A 23930-nucleotide genomic window follows, 5' to 3' on the forward strand; every position below is an offset into this window, starting at 1 on the left:
GGCACACAGAGGGTGGTGGAGGGGAGGGTAGCTGCTGGCGAGGAGGGCTCTGGATGGGTAGGGGGTGGTGAGCAGTGGAAACCAGCATGGGACCTAAGTCGGTCCCAGGGGGTAAAGCGGGCCATTTAGGGGGCCACACTGTGCCCTAGGTAGGGAGGCAGACATTCCCGTAGACAAGTTCTTTCTTTTTCTAGGCTCCGATTAGGATGTTAAATGAGCACTCTGGGTAAGGCTGAGTATCTCAAGCTGTGGGTCAGATTTGTCTTCTCAGGTCTGTTTTCCAGATGGGGACAGAGCAAAAAGTGGGAGATTGGTGTGCGCCAGGCACAGGATTCTGCAACAGCATGAGCTCAGGAAATGACACTCCACTCATATGTTGCAAATCCCACAGGAATAAAATCTGATCTATAAGCACTTGCTAGAAGTGAATTTATACAGAAGAAAATAAACCCTTTCCTGGGGGGATGAATTGCTTAAGGTCATGAAAACAGATGGTGAGGTGCCTAAGGTGCCTGGCTCCCTGAGGCTTCGGGCATGGTGACGGAGGGTGCTGGAGGCTGGGGCACCCTGTCTCGGGGCCCAGTCCCTGGCCTTGGAGGGCTAGCGTGGCTAACTCTGCAGGGGAGCCTTACCAGGGACCCGCCCACCTAGGGGGGGAAAGCTGGAGGAGCCAATAGGAAAGGTCCCTTGGAGCTGGGCTCTGCCAGGTCCTGTCCTGCGGCGGGGTGACGCTAGAGGCCTGCTCACCTTCCTGGGTCAGCACAGCTGTGGAGGACGCTACGTGGTGCCATAACAGACCATGGCTTAAAGCATAGCAGTACTCTAAGAAGCCATTTCACTGGTAATTGTGAGAATTTAACAATTGAGGATAAGCAAATGTACAAAGTATCTGGAGTGGCATATCCTTGTCACGTGGGCAACACATAGAGGCCGGGAATACTTCTGGCACCCTGCAGGCTCTCCCACGGGCCTTCTCTGTTTATACTCCGCCAAGGTACAGCCCCCACCCTGGGCTCTGGGAGCACCCACCTGCTTGGTTGGCCCCGACCTCCCTGTAAGTGGAGCCGCACTTTATGGGCTCTTTGGTGACTAGCTTTGCCTGTGTTCGTTTGTCCATTTCTCTAATGATGGTGTGACATTCGGCAAAAGATATTTACTGAGCACCTACTATATGGAGGCATGGAGCTTGTGCTGGAAGCGCAGTGGGGAACCGGTCTCAGTGGGCTCAGAGCTGGAACATGGGGCATGAAGCAGGGTACAAAGTCAGTTAGTGAGGAAGGCTGCATTGCAGCGGTGCTTCTGTAGCACCCCGTGAGCCACACACATTGATGAGATGTGGCCCCTCACTGTTCTTATGAATAGGCTGAGAATTAAACAGAATTGCTTCTGTTTAATGTTTTACACTTTCTAGACTGCATTAGAGCAATGGCGTAGATTAGGGAACCAAGGCTCAACAGAGACCAAATGGCCCGAATGACGAATCCAAGTCATGTGGCCAATTTGAGGGCAGAGCCAGGGCCAGGATCTGGGCCACTGAAGCCCAGGGCTCTTGTTCTGCCACACTTCCAAAAGGGAGTCTGGCGCATCCATTTCATCCCTACAGGCACATGGAATGGAACGTAGGTGGTGGCACCATAGATCCAGCAGAGAAAAAGACAAAACGAACATTCTGGCTCAGGAATGCCCAGGGCAGCTGGGAAACAGGAAAACGAAGGCGGATGCCCCACCTGCACTGCAGTTCTTGTACTTCTTGTTCTGGCCATGCAAGACCAGGGTGAACACCACCAGCAGGACGACGATCAGGCTGGAGAGCGCCATCACCAGGAGGAACCACCACTCCTCGTAGAACAGGGCCTCCACTTGGGCTGCAGGGAGCACAGTCACACTGAGAGACCCGCCATCCGAGTAGGGGGCTCCTGGGGAGGGGGGAGGGGGGCTAGGCTGGGTATCCTGGTGTCACGGGAGGCCCGAAAACCACTGCAGGCTCTGGGTGATCGTGGCTGCTGGACCACCTCCCAGAGGCGAGATTTGGCGTGGCTGGCCCTCCTGCAGGCTTCAGGAGTCAGGCAGCGCTTTCCCACTGTCTGCACAGTAATGGGCTCAGTGCCTCTCAGGGGCCCACGCTGCCCCCTGACCCCAACACTTCTCTACCCCAGAACCTGCCCTGTCCTGTCCGTCAAAACTATCTGTCATGTTTATTTCTCCTAATTTCACCTGCTTACAAATGCTGTCTGGGTCAAAGGCAGGAAGGTATAAAAGCTCTTGGACGTCCTCCTTTCTCCAAGCGCTAGGGCTTCCCTCCTGGGCAGCCCGAGGGCTCTGGCCTCCATCACCGCAGCCTCTGCCTGGGCCCCACCACCTCTCGCCTGCTCCCGCACCCTCCCCCAGCTGCTTCGCCTCCAGACTTGCTCAAACCCATTCTCTACACTGCTGCCAGAGAGATCTTTCTCAGCAGGAGACAAGGCGCCCCTCCTGGCAGCTTTCAGCGGCTCTGCATTGGCATGGGGTACAGTCTCAGACCACGAGGCCCCCGAGACCGGAGCCCTGCGTACCCAGTGCTGGATCCCGTCCACACCTGCGCAGAGACCTCCTGTTGATGCCCTCACTGCACGTCTGTCTACCTGCCGTTCCCCTCCCCCACAGCGGCCCTGCCAAAGGCTGGGGCTGTTTTTTATTTATTTCGTGCCTTCAGCAAAACTGAGTTGGAACAACTGGCCCCAGCTTTAGAAAACGTTTTTTGAGAAATGAATAGAAAGGAAAGGTGTCACTTAAGCTGCCTTGAAGAGGGGTACCCTTCTTCCTCAGGTTTTATTCTGTTTACTAAGAACAGAAAATGGGCATTGTTTCTTGGTAGGGGCCGGATGACCCTGGGGTCTGCTTAGCGCCTTCCGAGTGTCCCCTGCAGTAAGCTTGTGTGGAACAATCGGAAGCCTGGTACAGTGAAGTCCAAGGTTGGCCTCTCAGCTGCCGAAACCCACAGAAAACAGCTACTCAGTGTTAAATATGTCACTGGATGGATGAGAAATGTGTGTGCACTGGGAATACGGGGGAGTTTGCTTTGCGTAATGTACACCACAGGGCTCTTGGGAGATGGCAGCACTTTGAATCCAAAGTAGATAAGCTGGTTTTCAGGCTGTACATGTGCATCTACCTAATGAAGTTGATGGATCCCAAAGTGGTCTCCCGGATGTGGCCCACAGCGGATATGGGAAATACCGGAAGTGGCCCTGCTGGGAAGGAGAGGGGTGGGACAGGAAGTGGCCCAGGGTGGGTGAGGAAAAGAAAGGCCTCAGTGCCCTGCTATCTCACTCGGGGGAGACACCGTGGTCTGCACAGTTGGTTCTGAGTCTGCTGGCGGTCACGACCTGCTGGCCCCTCCAGAGGATGGGATAAGCTGACAATTCTGTGGGCATCCAAAGCCAGCCCTGGGACGCTGTGGGTTTCAGAGACATGTTCAAGTCGCAGTGCCTGCACCAGATGTGTGAGTGAGCCAGGTCCTCAAGCAGGAACCAGCCTCCGTCCTCAGCCCTGTGTGCAGGATGTGGGGCTCCGTGCACTTGGAGCTGCACTATACGGTTTTTCATTGACAAACGAAGCCAGGTAAGTCATGTATTGCTGAACTGGGGTGATGGGTGCTGGGGATTCTTCATTCCTGTCTCCCGGCTTTGGGGTACGCTTAAATTTTTTATTGCAAAAATGAAGGAAATGAGAACATCTTGATTTTTCTAAGTCTTATTCCTTAGTAAGGGCTCTGGGTCTTTATCACAGCCCCCTTACTAGTGGCATGAGTTCCAGGGCTTAGGGCTGGCTCGCCTGCAGACGAGCCTCCACACTGATGGCAAAGAAGGGATGAAGGGTGTTTTCAGTTTAAACAAGTGTATTCAGTAGCTTAAACAAATCTAAGTGCTGGGAAAACTAAAGATATTTTTCTTGATTGTGAGGAAGCCTCTCATGGTTCTGGCCTGGACCCTGGCCCTGTTAAAGCGGCTGGCTCTTGTTCTAGATCACCTTCCCTCTGTGGTCCTGCTGCCCACACTCTCACGGAAGCCCCCTAGAGCCACGACTCCCAGCTTGTGCTGTGTGTAAGTCACTGTGGCATTAGGAATGACAGGTCCCAGGCTCTGTAAGCTCTGTCTCCGGCAGGGCCCAGCAGGGCCGACTACCAAGCATTCCAAGTGATCCTAGGTGCAGCCAGGGTGGGGACCTGCTTCACCCTGGGCTCCCCAGGAGTGAGACCTTTCCTCCCACACCTGCCCATCCACTGGCTCTTGGTGACCAGGATTTTGTCTCTGCCAGTCCCTCTCCCTGTAGCCACATTCCTGTGGGCCCTTCAAGACCCAGACCCACCCTCCCTCTTCAAGAAGTCCTTTCTGGAGTCCCAGGTAGTGACTTTCACCCCCATCTATTACACCCCTTGCCACATTGCTGAGGGGCATGGTCTGTTAGCACCACCCCAGGAAGCTTGCCTCCTGCATTCCTGTCACTACCCCTGGAGCAGAACCTGGGCGGCACCTGCAGCTAGCTCTCCTCCACCCCGTCTCATGTACAGGGTAGCCACAGGCACACGGCTCTCCCATGCCCCTGGGCTAGCTCTCAGGGAGGCCCGGGTCAGCCACAGCCTGCGTAGAGCACTAACACACCCTGCGGTGGCTGCTAGCGGTGAAGTCTGCATGTCTGAGATCACCATGGCTGCACGGTACGGATGCACCAGCCAACAGGAGGGTCTGGGGGCTCCTTTTGACTTGGGAATGTCCTTACCCCAGAGGGGTCACAGCTTAGCTCAAGCTGACTGCCCTGATTCTTACATATGTGTCTGGTTAAGGAAAAAAATGATTAAAAAAAATGTCTTGCTTAAACACAATGAGGCAGGGCTCTCAAACAGAGAGTGTGTAGGGGACTTGCTGGCAATGCCAGGGGCCTGCCTGTGTCCCCCACCCAGGTCCTCCAGGCAGGCCCACCCACTGGCTATTGGAGAGCCTGTGGGAAGCACAGCATGCCCTCCTTTAATGGTGGTTCCCTGTCATCCTCCCTTCCCTTGAAAGAAAGGTTTTCACCCTGGGGCTTCTGGGAAGGCTTCCTACCTGACACAGCTGTGGAGGGGCTGCTGGGCTCCCCGTAGCCCACTTGGTTCACAGCCACAACCCGGAACTCGTAAGTCACTCCTTGCCTGAGCTTATCCAGGCTGATGGTGTAGGAAGTGGTGCTCCGGGGAATGTCCTTCACGAATGTGTCCCACAGGCCTTCATCTGCAGGAGGAGTAGGTGAGAGCAGGGTTAGGGCTGCTTTTCCCCCAGAAAAAGCCCTGTGCTGGGTGCCCATCCTGCTCCCTGGCTGGCAGCAGTGTTTTCCTGAAGGTTCTCTTGCGAATCACATTCCTGTCGGATTCCAGGCCCTCGCTCTGGGCTGATCGCCTCCTTGCTTTGGGGGTCTGGCTTCCATCTGGCTTGCTACTGTCCCACCTGCACCCTGTCTCTAACCTGTGGCCGCCCTGCCTGACCTGCCATGGGACCCCCGTGGTGCCTGTGAGTCCCCAGCTGTCTTGGCTCAGTGGCCTGGCTCCTTGGAGGCCAGGGGTCCCACTGCATTCTAATTGGAGATGATGCTCTAGCCAGCAGGTCAAAGAGAAGACCTTCAGCGGCAGCTCCCACACCAGCCAGATGTCATGTTCTCTGCGTCACCTTGGGCAGGAGCTACAGAGCTCTCAATGCAAACTTTAAATAACCACCTTACACTGTGCTCTCATCTGTAGTAAAGGTGCTTTGTGGAATGGGGATGCTGGGAATCGTGGGTCTGCATGTGCGCTAGGGCCCATCTGCCAGAGCCTGGCTCCCTCATCCCAGGGATTCTGCCTTCAATGCCCAGAAAAAACCCAACCACCACCCTCCACTTTGCTTACCCAACCTGCCTGAGATCAGTTAGTATCTTAATCTATGCTACCAATGGAAGTGTAAAATTTGAAAACATACATTGAATTTGAACAGGTACTTGCACACCTATGTGCATAGCAACATTATTCACAACAGCCAAAAGGTGGAAGTAGGCCAAGTGTCCATGAACAGACGAATGGATAAACAAAGTGTGCTCCATCCATGCAACAGAATATTATTCAGCCTTGAAAAGGAAGGAAATTCTGACACCTGCTACAACATGGATTGACCTTGAGGATGTGGTGCTGAGTGAGATGAGCCAGACCCAAAACGCGCATCCTGTGTGGTCCCACTCATCTGAGGCCCCGGAGTGGTCAAGTTCACAGACAGAAAATAAAGTGGAGGCACCAGGAGCTCGGGGAGGGGCTGGGGTTAGGGTTTAATGGGGACAGGTTTGGGAAGAACAAGCTCTGGAGAAGGATGGTGGGGATGCTGCACAGCAATGCGAGAACTTCACGCCACTGACCTGCACACTTGTAAGGGGTTAACATGGTAGATTTTATGATATGTGTATTATACCACAATAAAAATACATATTGAGGTTACTTAAATCCTGCCATATAGGAAAACAATAAAATCTGAAATTAAACCAGAAAATCGAGGTGCAGAGAGAAAGCGAGAAGCAGCCAACAGATTTGGTTCAGAGGCACTGCCAAGTAGGGCAAAGGAAACACACCAGTGGTACTTGTTATCAAGATCAGAGACAGTAGAGCACTGTGGCCAAAGGGACAGAGCCTGGAAACAGACAACCTTGGTGCAAAACCTGGCCCACCACACTTGGCTGTGTGACGCTGCACAGAGTACTTAACTTCTCTGTGCCTCTACTGTAGGCTGATGAGAAAAAGGCATGTACATCCTAGGTGTGCTTCAGGGATGAAACAAGTTACTACTTACTAAGGGCTTAGTGCAGTGCTGCACGTGTGGTACGTGCACTCTGTGAGTGTGTGTAAAGTAAAATACAAATCCAAGATTGAATTGGGTAAAATCCAACTCTGTAAACTCCAAATTTGGTAAAAAGTGGACTCAGAGCTCAAAGTATCCATTTGAAGTGCTGCTCCTTTGTGAGTTACAACTTCCCCTACAGGTGCAGGTATGCGATCTTTTAAGGGAGCAGGAGACCTGAGGAGGCAGAGGGCATGCACGCCCGCCTGCTTTAGGCAGCGCAGGGTTACTGGAAGCCGACCTCATCACACACCTCGAAACGCCAGCTCAGGTGCTCAAGTGCATTAGCCCCACAGTGACAGAGGAGACTGCTAGTGCACCGGCCCATATACACACAGGATTTGGAATTTGTCTGGACTGAGCACTCCTGGTCACAGGTTAATGAAGGAGCGGATGTGAATGAGGTTTGAAAGGCACAAATCTCCACATACGTGGAAGTAGTACAATGATTATTTATTTCTAAATGTTCACATTTCTAGTCATTTCTCACCATGGTCCCTGTTACCACTAATAATGCTAAAGTGGCAAGCTATAGCTTAAGCGTGTTTCTTCCCTTCAACTGGAATGATCGTATATAATTTACATTCTGAGTTTTGCATGGGAACAATCAGCATCTGGGACTAACCAGCCCAGAGGATGCATTTTGTCTGCACCTTGGCTCCCTGGGCCTTGAAGTTGGTGCACGACCCCTCCCTCTCTGCCCCTGCCTCTCGTGCACCCTGGCTTCATGCCACAAATGTGGGGGAGCTCACCCTTTGGTCAGGCCCCTTCGTCCCCCATCAGGGACTCAGCTGACATTCCTGCTCTCAAGGAGCTATTTATAGTCTATGGGTTGGAGTGGAGGAAAACCAATATGGTCACGTCCCCCCTCACACTCCTCCTTTGAGGTCAACCTTGACCCCATGGCCATGTCCAGGAAGAGGCGGTTCCTTCTGTTCAGGGGCTTTCAGGACACTTCACAGCTGCCTGTCTGTTTGCGTCAGTGAGCCTTCCAAATTTCCAAGAGCTCAGTAAGTATCTGTGGACACAATCCATCTCACCCAACCATCTGCTTTTCCTTCCTGCTTCCGTCCATCTGTCCATTTATCCATCCATCCATCTTTGAATCCTGCAGCCTTTCACAGGGCCTAGCACCAGCAGGCTTCCAGTAAATAACAGACACCACCCTTTTATTTAGTGCTTACTATGAGCAGATAACTGCTCTAAGGGCTTTGAACGTTGAAGGAATTGTGCAGTGCGTTTCCTCTAAAAAGATAGACAATTTTATGCCGTCAGTGAGACTGAAGAAAAAAAAATACACTCTGTTCAACTGGATGTTGCTTAAAGCTATTGAAATGAAGGGGTTAGGAGTATACAAGATGTTCACAGCCCATGCTGAATAGGTCTGAACGCTTTGGCAGTCAATTCTCTGAAGGTCTTTTGCGTTAATGTTTCTGTAATGCTTTCCTGCTACTGAAGAAAAAAAATTATTTCCTCTTCCTCTACTGTCACCTAAAGGCCACGTTTTATTTTAAGCGCTCTGTCATAGCTTCAGGAATTGTGTGCATTTTTCATAAAAACATTTTAAAATATTGATACAGAATGTCAACACAGAGTGATTTATATAGCAATCCATTTACACAGAAACATGCTTGGGGGTGGAGGGAGGGTCATACCAAGAGAGTTTCCTTCTGAATTAACAGAAGAAAATTGTTCACATTTCCATTCAGCTTAATTCTTCCTTTCCAAAATTAGCATGTTCAGCATTTTAGACTCCACTTATAATTCACTGGGCTATTTATCTATACTAGTATTTATGCCGTGATCATGAGTGGGTAAGAAAAACCTTGCAGCTGGTAGAGCGTCCACTGTGGTGTTGGTGGGAGGACGTCCGTGATGGTGGAGTGAGCCCGAAGCACCCCTGTGCTGGGCCCCGCTTCCAGATGCCTGAGAGAACACCTTGCTGGCCTCTCCTTCTCACTGAAAGACTGGGGGGGTGAGGAGGACATGACGCTGCAGGTGAGAAGGCAGGGAAGCTGCTGAGAAACATGTTGCAAAATATTCCTAAATGAATCGCGCTCTGATCACACCTAAAATCCCATCAGCCTGAGGAGAGACGTGTGAGAGCCCCCGTGCCCGGGCGTTGGCTGGCTCTTCGAAAGGATGATGCTCTGTCCGTGCCACCTTCCTTGAGTGATTGCCTCCAAAAGAGGGAAGTGGCCAAGAGAGAGGATCCCTGCAGAAAGAGCTGCTTCCCGCTCTAGGGAGGTTTGCTACCCCAGATCATTCTTGTTTCTGGCTGACAGAATGAGTTGGCGCTTCTCTTTCAGCACCAGCACCCCCCACCCCTGCGTTAGAGGCACATCTGTTCCCAGACAATGTCCTAATAAACCTGCAAACACCAATGCCTCTCTTCTGAATTGAGATGGAGCCCTGCTCAGGCACATCCGAGGGCTCCTCGCTCACTTTATCCCTTGAACGCCCAGGGCAGAGCGTGTGCGGCAGGTAGCTGGGCAGATGCCATGCCAACACAAAAGTTTGATTTCATGGACAATTAAGCAGGGTCTCCATGCCGAATGGAACTGTCATTCACAACCTGAGATTTCTGGCTCCTCTAATTCACACAACCAGCAACGTGACTGTCAGTCTGCAGCTCTGAGCACTTGGAAGCCTGTCAGTTGTTCATGCCTTAAACACTGCCGTTTCTCCCTAGGTAAGTGGTCAGTCCAGGTTAGGAATTTAGCAGGAACAAGAGGGGCTTAAATGCAAGGGTAGACACATCTGATAAAAAATATTGCCTTTTATCTGATCCTTGTTTAAGGCAGGAGACAAAAATGAGATGAATGTCCAAATGCAAAGGGTGGCTGTGATAGAGACTGACCCCAGAGAAGCAGGATGCAAAGGCTGATGCGATGTCACCAAATGTGGTTTGAGAAAGACAAGATGGGAACGATAGGTGGTGGCGCAAGTCAACGGCGGCTGTAGCCCTCTGTGTTTGCTGACTCGGGAACTTCTGTGGGTTTTTAAACCTTTGGAAAAATACTGATTTTCTTCTTTGTTCAATTGAAAATCCCCATGGACAAGGACCAAAAATGAACCAAATGAATGGGGAGGGAACAGGAAGGATCCCAGGAGGAGCAGACATGGAATGGGCAGGGTCCCAGTTGGGGACAGGGACAAGGGGCTCTCATTTCTGAGTAAAATAACATTACTTGTGAAAAAAACAATACAGGGTCTGCCTGTACTGGGTACATCCTCAATATGTATTTCATGGCTGCTTTGGAGAGGAAAATATATTTATAGTTCCTTTAGTGCCATTCCAGTCTATTGTGTAAATATGTAAATTAGGCTCCGTGAGCTACACAGTAAAATGCCTCCGGATAATTTGTATAAATAAATCATCTGCATATGCCCGCTGCATATTCCACTGCCTTCCAGGGAACTTTGCAGCACCAATTTGGGGGAAATGCTCATCTGAGCAGAAAAATGAAGCTTTGGCAAGGCTGTGCTGTGGGGCTGAGGCAACGGTGGGCCCACACTGACTGCCCTTCACCAGCCGGGTGCTAATCTCATGAGGGCTGCTCAGTTCTGTGTCTCTGCATCAGGGCGGCAATGGGACTATTCAGCAGAATTTGCAGGAGATAAAATGGAGATGCATAGGAGTGAGAGGCCGTGCTGCCATCTGCCCAGGTGGCCCAAGCCCACTGGCCACCTTCTGGGCACCAGGCACCAACTGGATGAGCTTCTTACCTGGGGGGTCAACACAGAGGTTTGGCTGGGTGGGAAGATGGCAGGCTGGGCAGACAGCCTGGGGCCCAGGGGTCGCTCAGCCTTCTCAGATGCCCCATGGTGAGTGGACCCTAGCAGCTGGGTGACCCTGATCAGAAGTAACCCCCCTAATGGAAACTGGGGCCCATATACCAAAACCATGCTCCCTTCAGAAAACCTCTCTGCCTGGAGAAAGTCTTCCCAGAGAGCCTTGGTGCAGATGAGGAGGTACAGGCAGCGTCTAATGCTTTGCACAATGAGGCCTGCGGTGGATGACAGCAAGGTCCAGAGCCTGGAGGTACTGGTAAGGTGTTAAATACTGACCATTTCACCTGACTCGGGGCTGCTGCTCACCCCAGTCATGGAAGCGGGTGGTATGTCTTTCTCAACTTCCCATGGGAAAGCTGTCCCTGTTCAGGCCACGATCTGAGCAGGGACATGGCTGGAACTGGCTTTCAGATGCTGAGTAGCAGAACAGGAGCGAGAACCCAATCCTCAGCGCTCGCCAGAAATGACTCCGTGCTCTGGGGCAGGTTTGTGTCCTGTCTCAGTCCCTGTGGGCCAGCCTCCCCATTCGGGAATCCGCAGAACCCCAATGCCCAGCTGGCTCAGGCTTCTGTTGGAGCAAGGCCCTCCAGGGTGGGCTCCGAGCGCAACTCAGGCTGGCGTCCGATTAGGTCTCATTCTCGCTGCCTTCCAGGACCCCAAAGCCGCACTTCTGACCAACAGGTGTCCTGTTCCCTCCATTACGGCAAATGGCTGAGAGTAGGATGACCTGAGGAGAAATTAAATGGCTCCCCAGGCAAGCCTGAGAATCAATACCTTATCATTCATCCGAAAGCGCTGAAACGTCCTCACTGGTGTTAAGATTCAAAGCCTACGCAGGCGTGTGTGGCCGGTGGTGTGTTACATTCCCCACAGACTGATCTCTGACGTGAAAACGCTCATTTCAAAGATGTGCTGGTGCACTTGACTGAATAGGATGAGACCACGCGTGGGATGTATGTGTATAAGTAATCTTAATTCAATCTTTTAATTTTGAAATAATGGTAGAGTCCCGTGCAGTTGCGGGAAATAATGCAGAGATGTCACACGCCCTTTATCCAGTGGGGCACAGTCACCCCGGGAAACTACAGCATGTCATAAGCAGACACGGTATTCGCACAGGCCAGGTGGAACCTGTCACCCCAGTGACCCCTCCAGTGACCATCTTACAGCCACACCTCCATTGGGATTTTCAGGGGGATAGGTGGCAGGTGGAAGAAATGTCCTGGTGAGAGCCTCTGTGTGTCACCCAGCTGACACCGATGGACACCTTCTCCAAATAGCTTTAGATACATAAGACAAATCAACAAGGACACCAGTTATATAATGCTGACCACCAGATGAGGACGCTGGAAGTTAACAGTACTCTCTGTGTCCTAGTTATGCTAAAGGTGTGGCTCACTCGGGGTTTTCTTGTTATGCCACGTGGCTCTTTGGAAGATGTGGTGGGGAGAGTTGGATCTGGGTGGCCATTGTTGTCCCAGGGTGACTTTGGATTACACAGTCCAGCAGGAGTCCACAGGTGACTGTGATTTCTACATAATGGCGAATGTGACGATTTACCATGGTTTGAATGTGAAATGCAAGTAGCGGTGGCTTCTGTCACTGGCAGTTTCACAGGCACTGCAATGACTTACGTGGTGCCTACCTACAGCCATGGGTTGAATTTGTCGCCTCAAAATCTGCAGGGCCTAATCCCCAGTACTGCAGAATGTGACTCTATTTGGCAATAGGGTCACTGCAGATGTAATCAGTTACGATGAGGCCATTAGGGTGGCCCTAATGCAGTATGACTGATGTTTTTATAAAAAGGGGAAATTTGGACATGTACACACATGGGGAGATTGCCATGGGAAGATGGAGGCAGAGAGCTGGGTGATGCTTCTATAAGGCAGGGACTCCCAAAGGCAGCCAGCAGCCCCCTGAGGAGCGGAGAGGTCTGGGACAGAGCCCCCCTCTGTGCCCCAGAAGGACCCACTCGCCCCACCACGACCTGACGCAGCCTCCAGGAAGGGGGGAGACGACGCTTTCTGTTGCTGAAGGTGCCCAGTGTGTGGTGCGTGACTGCAGCAGCCCGAGCAAATGGACATGCCTAGGTTGTGAGGGAAGGAAATGTGAACTTTCAGTTAGAGATCAGTGAAAATAAAAATGTATTTTTTTCCCAGTCAAGTTCATGGACTCCTGAATTTTCTCATTAACCTCCTGGTGGGCCTGAAGAGTTCACAAGGGAACCTTTGCAGTGAACGCTCCCCTTAGATCGGGGAGCAAACTGCTCGAGCTGTTCCTTCGGGTCAGTGAGCCCCCCGCAGCCCTTGGTGGTGGTCCAGACCTCACCAGGACATTGTGCACAGCCCTTGTCCCTCCCTGAAAGCTCCTGACTCGGATGCCATCAGCAGACAGATGGTTGGTTATTCTTGGGGCCATCTGCTTTCAGAGGTGTGGGGAACCAAGTGGCCACTGAAGGCCTCTGCTGAGCCCAGGCCTGTCACCAGTTTGGGACCGTCCGTTTTCAGAGCAGGCCGAATACAGTGCCTTGCTCAACAGACACTATCAGGGTCCTCCAGGCTGGCAGGCTGAGTGTGAGTTCTTGAGCCACACAATTTTTCATATTGCCTGTAACAGACCTTTTTTTGGTCTTATGTACTAGATTTCTCTTTAGAGTAAGTTTCTAGAAGGCAACAACTAGTAATCTTTCAAAAGCAGTTTGGTGTGTGAGGAGGGGACTTCTCTGACACAGGGGTGTATGTAACTTTTGGGATCTGTTTGTATCTATCTCTTGGTCTATTAGCTGCTTTGAATATTGGACGAGAAATGATGCCTAGCAGTGTAGTCCATCAGGCAGGTGGGATTTGCGGCTCACTGAATGTGCCCTGGCACACTGTGTGTTGTCATGCTCAGTTATTCACGATTAATAGAGCGACCATATGGAGGTCCTGGTGAACACACTCAGCGTTCTCTGCACTAGGTGATACCCCCTGGTTCCAAGCAGTAATATCTGACGCCACCATCTGAAGCTTATTTCTAGGAATGCCCCGCCTTAGTTATTAAAGCTGGGGGGAGAACGGTAGGTAGAGAATGGAGCTTAGATCTCATCTAGCATGAGAGATGAAGGTGATGGGTCAGCCTCACTATTAATAGGAACATCCCTAATGGTCAGAAGGGTGTGTGATCTGCAAACACACAGAGCTGAGCTGAGTCCCTGGAAACACCCTGTGATCTACCCTGAGTTGAGGATGTGTTCAAGGTCCCTGAGTTCTCATGCACCTATTTCTGAGAACAACTGTCACCCTCCTCAGTGGAGTAATGTGCCTAAAGAATTCCCATGAGATCGGTTGCATGTCCGCAATTGGAGAAACTGGGGGAAGGGCAGTGAGTGGGGAGCCTCATCCCAGCAGCACTGCCTTCGTCCCCGAGCAGCTGGGGACTGTGGAGAAGGCCAAGGGTTCTGACACTTGGACTCTCGGAAACGTCACCAGCCTGACCCTGGCAGTCGGAGCAGGTGCCCGGGCTGCCCGCCTTACCTGAGGGCCTGGCCTCGATGACATAGCCTGTGGTGGGCCCCTTGCCAGCGTTTCCCTCTGTCCACTGCAGGGTTAGTTCAGAGGCCGATTTGGTGACCAGGACGCCTCTGGGGGAGCCTGGGGAACCTGTGGGATAACAGAGCAAAGGGAGGGTAGCCCTGGTCTGTGGGCTCCTGGCCCACAGGTGGGGCTGCCCCTCTGGGCCCCGGCTCTCTGGGCAGGTGGCTCAGCCTGGCCCAGTCGTGCCTGTCTCCTCTGAAACCCAGGCGGCTGACACTGGCCGCTCGGCGGGGACAGGGAAATTAAAAGAGGTGCTATGTGCAGAGGGCCCCTGCTGTGCCTGGCCCACAGTGGGCACTTGTGAACCTCCATCCTGCTGCCCTTGCCTTGGTAAGTATTTAAACAAAGGACAAAACAGTTTAAGTGGGAACCTACATGGCTCTTCCTCATGGAGAGAAAATTTAAAAATTTTCTCATGTACCTTGTTTCAAAAACCAAATTTGCTTTTTAATTTTTCTTCCCCAGAAAAAAAATCAAAACTTCACAGGTTTAACACCTAAGGATTGGTTCATCCATAGTGGACAAGTCTGCCTGCAGAAGTTCATGTTCTGTGTTTTTAAAGACGCTATTGCCAAAGTGTTGCTGAGCTCATGCCGGCTCCGAAGCAGCTCACTGAGGGTGAACGCCAGCCCCTAAGGGGATGGGGCAGGAGGTGAGAGGCATCCACTCACCCTCAGGCGGCCCGGCTGTGACGTTTGCTTGTAGCTCGGGCCCGTAGGCAATGGTCCGTGCTTGAACGCGGAAGAAATAGGTCACTCCCTTGGTGAGGTCCCGCACCTTCAGCCAGCGTGGCCAGTCGCCCTTCACCTCCACTGTCACCACCTTGCTCACCCCTGGAGCCCGGGAGGACAAAGGCAAGAAGGCGCTTGGTCAGAGGAGCAGCTGAGCCCCGCTCCTGCACTGCAGGGACAGGAGAGCCACCCGGCAGGTTGCCTTCTCACCTAGGAAGTATTTCTTAAAATCCGAGGGAGTTGACATGGTGGTAATAGCCAATTTTCAGCACAGGTAAGTGAACTAGAGTTTAAGCTTGATAAGTGGGTGCTGACAAAGGGAAGAACTGAGCTTACAAGACGATGGGGGAGGCCCCCCACTGATCTCCCTAATTACACCAGCAGAGGAGAATCTCCCTGCCAGTGGGCACTGCCAGAGGGCCACTGTCACCAGTGCCCAGGTCAGGCTCCCCTGACAGCCTTCCAGAGGGGGCCCCTTTCCACTTGGCTCTGAGCTGTAGTGAGCCCTGTGTCCCTTGTACAGGTGACTTTGAGCTTCCTGACTCACGGTCAGGGAGGGGGCACATGGAAGAAAGCACAGGAAACCTTTTGTTTTATTAAAAGGTGGGCTTCCTCTGTGGGGTCTCCAGCCTGACTGGTTGGACAGTCTGTGGCCTAAAGACCTCAAGCAATATGTGAGAATTCATCCCTGGACTTTGAAGCAAAGATGAAGAAAAAATGTCACCGCAAATATGGATGGCTCAGTTCTGAGCAGGTTTTCACGCGTAAATGAGTAAATGAGGCAAATGTGTTGCTGGTTGTATTGAGTGTAATTAGAAGGTTGAGACTGAACATTTTGGGAGGAGGAGGTTATATAAGCAGCATTTTCCAGAAGGTTCTTTGGTTAAACAAGTCTGAAGATGATGCATTAAAAAAATTATGTAAGCTCTTGGCTACAGAATTTCTTAGAACTCAACATACTAACATCTACTGGGCATGTCTGGAGGAGGAGGGACATGGCATTTCTGAGACTTATTAGTCAGCGGAAGAGCTGTGCCTGGGGCACGGTGCCTGCGGCCTACCACTGCACAGTCCACATACAGGGCAGGGGCTGGCTTCCCAAGGCACCCGTGGGTTGGCCTGCCCATGGCGTGGATGCCGTGCTGCTACTGGCGCCTTTAATCTGAGAGTAGGCCCAGTGAAGTGCGTTCTTACTGCAACGTGGACCCATCCCTCAGAGGCATCAGAACCATGCCCTCTCATCCTGCAGGTCTCCAGAGTACCATGTAGCCGGGTCACCATTTTCATATTATGCCTTCTATAGAACACTGGTTCAGCAAAGTTACTCTCTTCCAAATTATTTCAGAGCAATTTTGGTGGCTTTTGAGTGACCTCCAAATTTGAATTTCTCCACAGAGGAACAGGGCCACTTCTGCCCAGGGTGCCTGACCCTCAGCCTGCATCACTTAGGAAGGGCTAAGTGCCATTTCAAAGACGGCAACTGGCACACACACGACCATCAGCAATGGACAGATGGGGTTCTGCTGAATGTGAAGTCATTCTGGATAACAACCCCCCACTCTTAAAATTAAAAATGCCTTGCTTTACTCCAGAGCAAATCCATACCTGTGCACAGATCTTGTGAATTCTAGCCCACCAGGAGGTAGAGCTGGGATGGCCTTTCCCCCATCTCAACTATGTAAGAATCTTATTTAGTCAATTTTTAGACCATGCCACACTACAGAGCCTCAGGGTGCAATCACATAAAATATTGCTGTTTAAAATAGCTTAAAAAAATAAAAATAGCTCTGCCATAACAATCACATTCCCAAGAACAGAGCTCAGTGCTCTACGTGGCTTGATGCCAGGGGATCAGTGGCCCCACCGTTACCAGAAGACCGGCTAGTGATGGCCGCAGGCCCCGCCCAGCACACGGGGCAAGCCCGGCCTCTTTCCCTGACGGAGTGACTGCAGGCCTGCCGCGCTGGGTGGACGCAGCGTCTCTTCCCCTGGCCTGGGCTGGTCAGTGCCTGGCCTGGAGTTGGAGGTCTATGCAGGGCACTGGCAGGCCTGCGTGAGGAGGCAGGAAAAAAGGCTAGCTGAGTGCCTCCGGGGCCAAGTTGCTGTCTCACAGCCTTTTTTCTGTCTCCACCACAGCGTGTGTGTGTGTGTGACGTTCACAGAATGTCTCTGGTAGTCTTCACGAGAGACCCGGTGCAACTGAGAGCTGATGTGATTCTAGCCCCAAATAATGATGCCTGGTGGTGTCACTACGTTTGCAACCCTCTCTCTGGGAAATGTATGGATTCTGGGAGGCATTTTAAAGGCTGAAAATTGTCTGGACACCAGTTCTACTTTCATGGTTTCCTGTTGGAAATCCTGGGTCCAAAGGGAAGGGGTGAGGGCCATGTTTCTCCAGGAGACCCCCCCACACCCAAAGGCCTGATAGTTGATCCCACTGGTCAGCCACCCTCAGGGAGGACACACAGCAGAAGCAGCTTCTCTGGGAGAGAAGAGGAACTCCTGCCAGGGAGGCACAGGCCCCCAGGTTGGAGGCTTGGGGCCACCAAGGTCGTGCAGCTGGCCCAGATGCTGGACAATCTGGCCTCGGCCAGGCACTGGCGTGGCTTCCTGTCTCTGCCTTCTGTAAATCCCACTGGCCGTGACCGCACCCCAACCTGAGCTCCTGGATGCTCTGCTATTGATCACCAGAGTCTCATGTTCAGCTGAAAGGACCCTCATGCGCGTGTGTGCAGCCCCAGAGGTCAGAAAGCCCCAAAGTGCCTAAGGGCAGAGAGGGTCCGCCAGCCCTCCTGCTCTGCCTCCCACCTCCCTGGGCCTGTGCCTCCTGCAGGCCCAGAGCTGCAGCGTGTTCCCAGCTGTGAGGGGCTGGGCTAGGGTCTGGTGTCCGGCTAGCTGGGGTCTGGCAGACGCTGTTAAGTCCAGGCAGGCACATGCAGCACCCTGACAAGTGACACTGGCCTTGGTGGGGAGCAGAGCCACCTCCAGGAAGTCAAGGGTCAGCCGGGCCCTTGGGATCAGGGCTGGGGAGTTCTGCTCCTGGGGAGGCCGGGAGGCTGAAGGGTGGGAGGCCTGTGGCCATCCTCACCTGCAGCTGGAGAAGAGACAGCGCTGTGGGGGGCATGGCACCTGTAGCTTGAGTGAAGAGGCTGGGCCTATTTGGCTCAGTGGGAGTCTGGCGCTCAGGGGCAGTGCTGCCAGGCCGTCGGCCAGGGCTGGATGTTCCCTGTCACCAGCGCCGAGGGGCAGCCCCCACCCTACAGTGGCCACTGGGCAGAGAAGCAGAACTCCGTAGGCCTGGGGTGTGTCCAAGTCACCAACACTCAAAATCTGGGGGTCTGATGATTTGCTGTTCTTGGGCCCCAAAGAGCCCTGAGAGTCTGGTCAATCTCTCACTGGCTGAGCGAAGGGTGAGCCGCTGAGCCCTCCCACTCTGATCTCAGAATGCAGCACGTTCACCACAAGCCAGGGAAGCCCAGGCTGAAAGAACCAGTCCTCCCAGCAGATAAGAGAGATGGTGCTGGTGCTGGTGGTTATTTAGGGAAAGAGGCAAAAGTGGTTGTGACCGAAGTGACTCCTGTCGCCACTCAGAACAAGCCCCATGTGTGGCGGGCGGCCAGGGTGTGGCAGGGTCGAGTTGCTCCTCGTCTCCTGCCTGTGATGTTTGTAGCACCCATCAGTTTGGACCTTGGCTCTGGAACCAGACTGCGGGGTTCAAATCCTAGCCCTCTGCAAGCCCTTGGTGGGTGGGCGTGGAGGAGCCGGTCCGGAGGGGTGGCCCCAGCCAACTTCCGGGGGCCCTGAGCCCAGCTCTCTGTGAAATGAGCATGGAAGCCAGCCCTGCAGTGAAGGGTTGGGAGGACCTGGGGACATGTGTGAGCACTCAGCTCATGCTGGTTTGTAGTAAGTGTGGGTAAACCGGACCTGTGTCCCTGCAGGATCGTGTCACAGGAGAAGAGAGAGCCACGTGCGGGCCACATGATGAGTGTGTAAGACGGGTCCTCCGAGTGGTGTCAGCATGATGTGAAAAGTACAAGCAGAGCCTGATAGCGCACGGCAGGCTGAGGAGAGCTTCGCACAGCTCTGGGAGAGCAGAAGTGCAGAGAGGAGGGGTCAGCGAGCGCCTCCGGGCCCCCAGCGTCTGCTCGGGGCTGGTCAGACGACAGTCTTGTCTGCAGAGCAAGATTTTTTACAAGAGGAAGAGAAGCAGCCAAGGGGACAGGCCCAGAGGTGCACACCAGGGAGCTTCTAGAGTTTCCGCACACCCGTTAACACGGGGTCAACAAACTAAGTCACTTACTCAAGGAAGGGTGGGAAAACTCATTGTCTTTGAAGAGGTAGGACTCATGGGTCACTCAGAACCATGATTTTTGGCAATTTTTTTTCATTTGAATGACACTAGTTTATATCCTTGAAAAAGGCATTTGCAAGAGGGGCTCCTAGAAACCGTGCAAGTGTGTGCGCATGTGTGTGTGTGCGTGTGTGTGTGTGTGTGTGTGTGCAGGGAGTACTGGTGAGCAAAGTGGGAGGTTTCCAGTGATTCTTTGCCCTCCCCCCCACCAAATGAGCAAGAACAATGGCCTGCCTCCGTCTGGGCCACTCTGCTGGGACACCAACCGCAGCCATGCCCAGGCCACCTGGTCCCCAGACAGGAGCTGGGCTCTGAGAGGAATACAGCAGGGTGTGGCCATGCCAGATGAAGGCCGGCCTGTGCCCTCTTGGCTCTTTTGTAAGCTATATCCACACATCGCCTGGCTGTTATTTACCAAAGCCCATCGATTGTCTGAGGGACTCTTATTTTTCCTCACATTCCCACATCTCTGATTTGGGCTGCAGCGTGGAATTGATGACACAAAAGTATTGGGCCATAGTTTATGGGAAGCAGTTTTTTCTTTCTTAGCACTTCATAAAATAACAATGAATCTTATAGTCAATAATGGCATTTTAGATTCGATGAAATAAAATCTAGGGCTTAAATTTTCTTCAAATCGACTCGCTGTTTTACTTGAATGTACTTATTTTAAAAGGAAACTTTTATCATGGCTTTAAGTGGAGAGCCAATATTATTTGATGTGTTGGTTATATTTTTTCCTCCTGGGCATTAAATAATCATAATTTTTACAGTCTCCCTGTGCATATCATAGGGGAACATGTGCCCTGGGCTTGCCTCCCTTCTCTAACCACAGGGCCGGCCACTCAGTGGACGAGAAAGAAATGCCCATGGAGCACTCAGCGAACACACTGGTTATGGAGCAGAGGGGCAGTGGGGACGTATGGAATTCAAGCAGTCCAGACACAGGTAATGCCATTGTCCAGGAGAGACACAAGCAGCCACCTCCAGAGCGTCCCCAGCTGCTATCCCTCCCTCCTTCCAGTTGGCAGCCCCAGTCTGGCCACTTCTCACCCATGTGCCCACTGCCCCCTGCTCAAGCCCCCTCGCCAGACACGGTGACAGCCCCAGCTGGTCTCATGCCTCACCTTGGTGCTTGACCCGCAAGCCACTCCCCTACCTGTTGCATTTCAATTTCTGTTTCCACCTATTATTCATTTTTACACCCTTGTCATTTATTCTCTTAAGCTCCTTTGATTTCAAACATTTTCTCTATTCTGGTGGGTTTGTGTTTCTGATTGATTCCAGGAATTTTGGAGGGCTGAGGGATCATCTCCCCCCATGGCATGTGGACAGTGGCAGCTGGCCTTACGCTCACGGGACACTTCCACTCCAGGTTCACTGGGGCTCACACGGCCTGGCCCTGCCTGTGCATCATGGCAGCTTGCTTTGCCCTCTGCCCACTGCTTCAGCTTTGGCCACAGGGCTGCCAGAACCCTGGGCACTGGGGACTCAGTGTGGGGAGGCCTCCCCGGGACTGGGCACCTGTGTCCTCGTTGCTCAGGTCTCCTCCCCGTGCTCAGTGCGCTTGGGTCTCCCACTCCTATTTCCTCCTGGGCTGATGGCTACCAGGTGCTTGTTAATTATATGGGGGCTGCTTCTCTCAGCCTGTCCCATGCTCACCAGATTCATTTGATAGGCCAGTGAGGGTCCTTGCTCCCCTGGACCCACAGAATCCAGCATCTAGAACAGTACTTGGTACACAGCTGGTGCTGAATAAACACCTGTTGAGTACGTGAGTGACTACAGGGCAACTCCGGGGAAGTATCTGAGGACACAGGTTGCCAGCTCCTCTGAGGAGGCCCGTGGTGTGTGCGACTGGCCAGTGCTGCCCTTGGGTTCCAACAAGTGGCATTCAGTGTGGCCTCCTGGGCACCTGTGAGGACTGAAATCTTGAGCAAATGAGTGAAATATCCTGGGTGTTTAAGGGCCTAGGTCAAAGGCTGCACTTTGGTCGCGGAGCAGAGAAGATGGAAATGTAGGGAGTCAGGACAAGTGCTCCCAGTGCAGGCCCTTGGAGGGCTGGAACACCACACCGAGGTGCTAGTCCCAGCTCAGCCTGCTCCCTGCCTGGAAAGGAGGCCCCGGGCCTGCTCCACAGGCTGTGAAGCACTGTGCATCTGTGAGGCCAGCTGCCTCGTGCCCCCCTTACCTTGGACAGGTGCTAAGGGCTCATACACCACGCGATAGCCCTGCAGGATGCCATTGGCCGCCGCTGGCTCACCCCATGAGACGTTAAGTGTGGTGGAAGTTACTTCTGAAAACACCAAAAAGCTGGGGGTCCCAGGAGCTGGAAGGAGAGAACATAAAGGGACTTTCACTAAAGCTCCTTTATCGATCATCTACATACACAGCTATGCCTCCACATATAATAAAAAGGTTATTAGATGTCATTTTCAAGAGAATAAAAGTTTAATTCTTTTCTCTAAAAGAGAATAAATTCTATGAGATGAAAAGAAGATTTATTGATCATTTCCAGCTTCCTAGGATCAATCAGAAACACGGTGCTTCCTGAGAATATAGCAGAGCAAACGATGGTGTTTAAACACAAAGGAGCCTAAGAGGTGCAATGACAAAGGCACAAAAATGAACAGATGGAAACAAATGAAATGCAGATCGTTCCTGTTTCCAGGGACTGCTGGAGGACTCCAGGGCGCCCGTCCCATTCTTCATCAAGTGGCCCAGCCCTGCCACCGCCCTGTCCCCTCCCACAGGGCCTGGAGGTCTCAGATGCCCCCAGTCCCGGCCCTGAACTCTTACAGGACACTCTGAGCACCCCATCCTGGTCTGGAGAAGGGGAGGAGCTAGGGAGTCATTGTGAGCTGGAACAAGGCATGCGCACATGCAGGCCAGGCGCCCTGCACCGCCAGGCAGGACCCTCACCTGCTCTGGCCCCGCTCCTGCCCGGGCTGTGTGGGGCTGTTGGCTCCCAGGTCTGCCTCCACTGACTCCCCTCTACCCTGTCCTACTCCATGCTCGAAGGCCCCTCCCTGCTCTCCCTCCAGGCCCTGGGTGACCTGCCAGCCTGCTGTGCCCTCATGTGGCCCCAGTCTCCTACTCTCTGCCCCATGGGTCCAGTCAGATTCTAAAGCCAGCCCTCTCAGGCTGCGTAGGCCCAGGGGATCAGACCCTGCAAGCTGGTCACAGTCATCTCGTGGGCACGACATGTGAGGCTCCGGAGCCCCTGTTCCAGGAGATGGATCATCTGGGGTGTTAGTGGGGACCCAGAGAATGTCAAGGTCTGAGAGTCTGAGTGAGGCGGGTCCCCCTGTTGGCATCTAGCATTACTTCCCTGGCCCTGGATGTCCTGGGTCCTACAAAGTACCTCTTAGAGCTCCCCCAGGCCCCCAGGTCAAGCCGCCATCCCTTTGGAATATCTGATCAGCTTTATGACGTTGTCCAGGCCATAGGAAACTATGAGGGGCAGTGAGGAATGAGCGGCTGTTCACAACATGCACAGGGGGTGGAGGGGAGGCAGCAGTGGGGACATCAGGCAGCCCCGCCGGTCCCCGCCCTGGGACCTGGCCTGTGGCAGGTGTCTGAGATGGTGGGCGAGCTGCCTGCAGGAGCTGTGCCTTGAGACCCCAGGGCTGTGTCCTATACTGTGATCTGAGCTCGACATACAAGGTGCTCACTCTGAGGGATCTGGACATGGCAACCCTGGTAAGAGGCTCCCCGAAGGATCTGGAGGGGAGCCTGTCAGTTAAGAACGAGGCCTAGCTGCAGATGCAAGACCCCTCTCATCTACTGTCCCACCTAACAAAAGGGTCCTGTTTTCTGTCCACAGAAAAATGTGCATTGGGCATGGCCATCTGACATTGTTGATTAGCGCTATGCACCAGGCCTGGACCAGGCAGCAGGGGATACAGTGATGCCAGCCAGTCCTGCCTCCCCAGAAATTCCCAGCGGCACAAGGGGTGTGTGTTACAGGACAGGCAGGGCAAGAGCTGTGGGACCAGAGAGGCAGGGCAGCTCATTTGGTAGGGAGGTGACGTGGGCCTGCGGAGGAAACACGCTGTTGTCCTACCTGCCTGATGGGTGCGTCCTGGCCTGGGGCTGCTCTGGGGACTGTCACCAGCAGCATTGAAGGCAGAGATGCTGACCAGGTACTGGGTGTGGCTGGTCAGGTTCTTCAGCTTCACCACCGTCTCAGGCAGGAACAGGACCTTCATTTTCTCCGTTTCGTTCTGGCTATCTGCCTCCCAGTAGTAAATCTGTTGTAAAGAGCAAGAGTTTGGGGATGGCCTTGGGAAGGGGCAGCCACCCAAGCTCTACCCCCTCTGCCGCTCAGCTTGCTGGGAGTGGTGGCCACAGTGAGGAGGAGATGTGGATGAGGCCGAGGTCTCCTGGGCAGACTTTGCTCTGGGTGGGGAGGGTGGAGGTGTGAGGTCAGTGCTGGAGTGGAGGGAGGGCCTTGTTGCTATGTTGTCTGGGGAGCTGATGAGCATTTCTGAGGTGTTCTAGAGTCTGAGTCCTAGCTGAACAAAACACTGCTCCAGACTCCGTCTGAGGGTGCAGGGACACTGTCCTACAGCTGCCAGTCAAGCGCCTCCCCACAGCCCTGCCC

At 53.1% G+C, this 23930-nt stretch overlaps 1 protein-coding gene across 3 annotated transcripts in view; it reads right to left on the minus strand.

The window, feature by feature from the left end:
- SDK1 (sidekick cell adhesion molecule 1) overlaps nt 1-23930 on the minus strand; it is a 1051799-nt gene that overhangs the window by 14504 nt on the left and 1013365 nt on the right. For all 3 annotated transcript variants that reach the window (XM_057487434.1, XM_036932860.2, XM_036932859.2), the window contains 6 exons: nt 23391-23577; nt 21516-21653; nt 14914-15075; nt 14183-14308; nt 5082-5246; nt 1728-1865 (listed from right to left, as the gene is read on the minus strand). In XM_057487434.1, coding sequence (XP_057343417.1) covers nt 1728-1865; nt 5082-5246; nt 14183-14308; nt 14914-15075; nt 21516-21653; nt 23391-23577 — 916 coding nt within the window. The remainder of the gene's footprint in view (nt 1-1727; nt 1866-5081; nt 5247-14182; nt 14309-14913; nt 15076-21515; nt 21654-23390; nt 23578-23930) is intronic.

The sequence above is a fragment of the Manis pentadactyla genome, chromosome 10 (assembly GCF_030020395.1).
Source record: "Manis pentadactyla isolate mManPen7 chromosome 10, mManPen7.hap1, whole genome shotgun sequence".
Lineage (NCBI taxonomy): Eukaryota > Metazoa > Chordata > Mammalia > Pholidota > Manidae > Manis > Manis pentadactyla.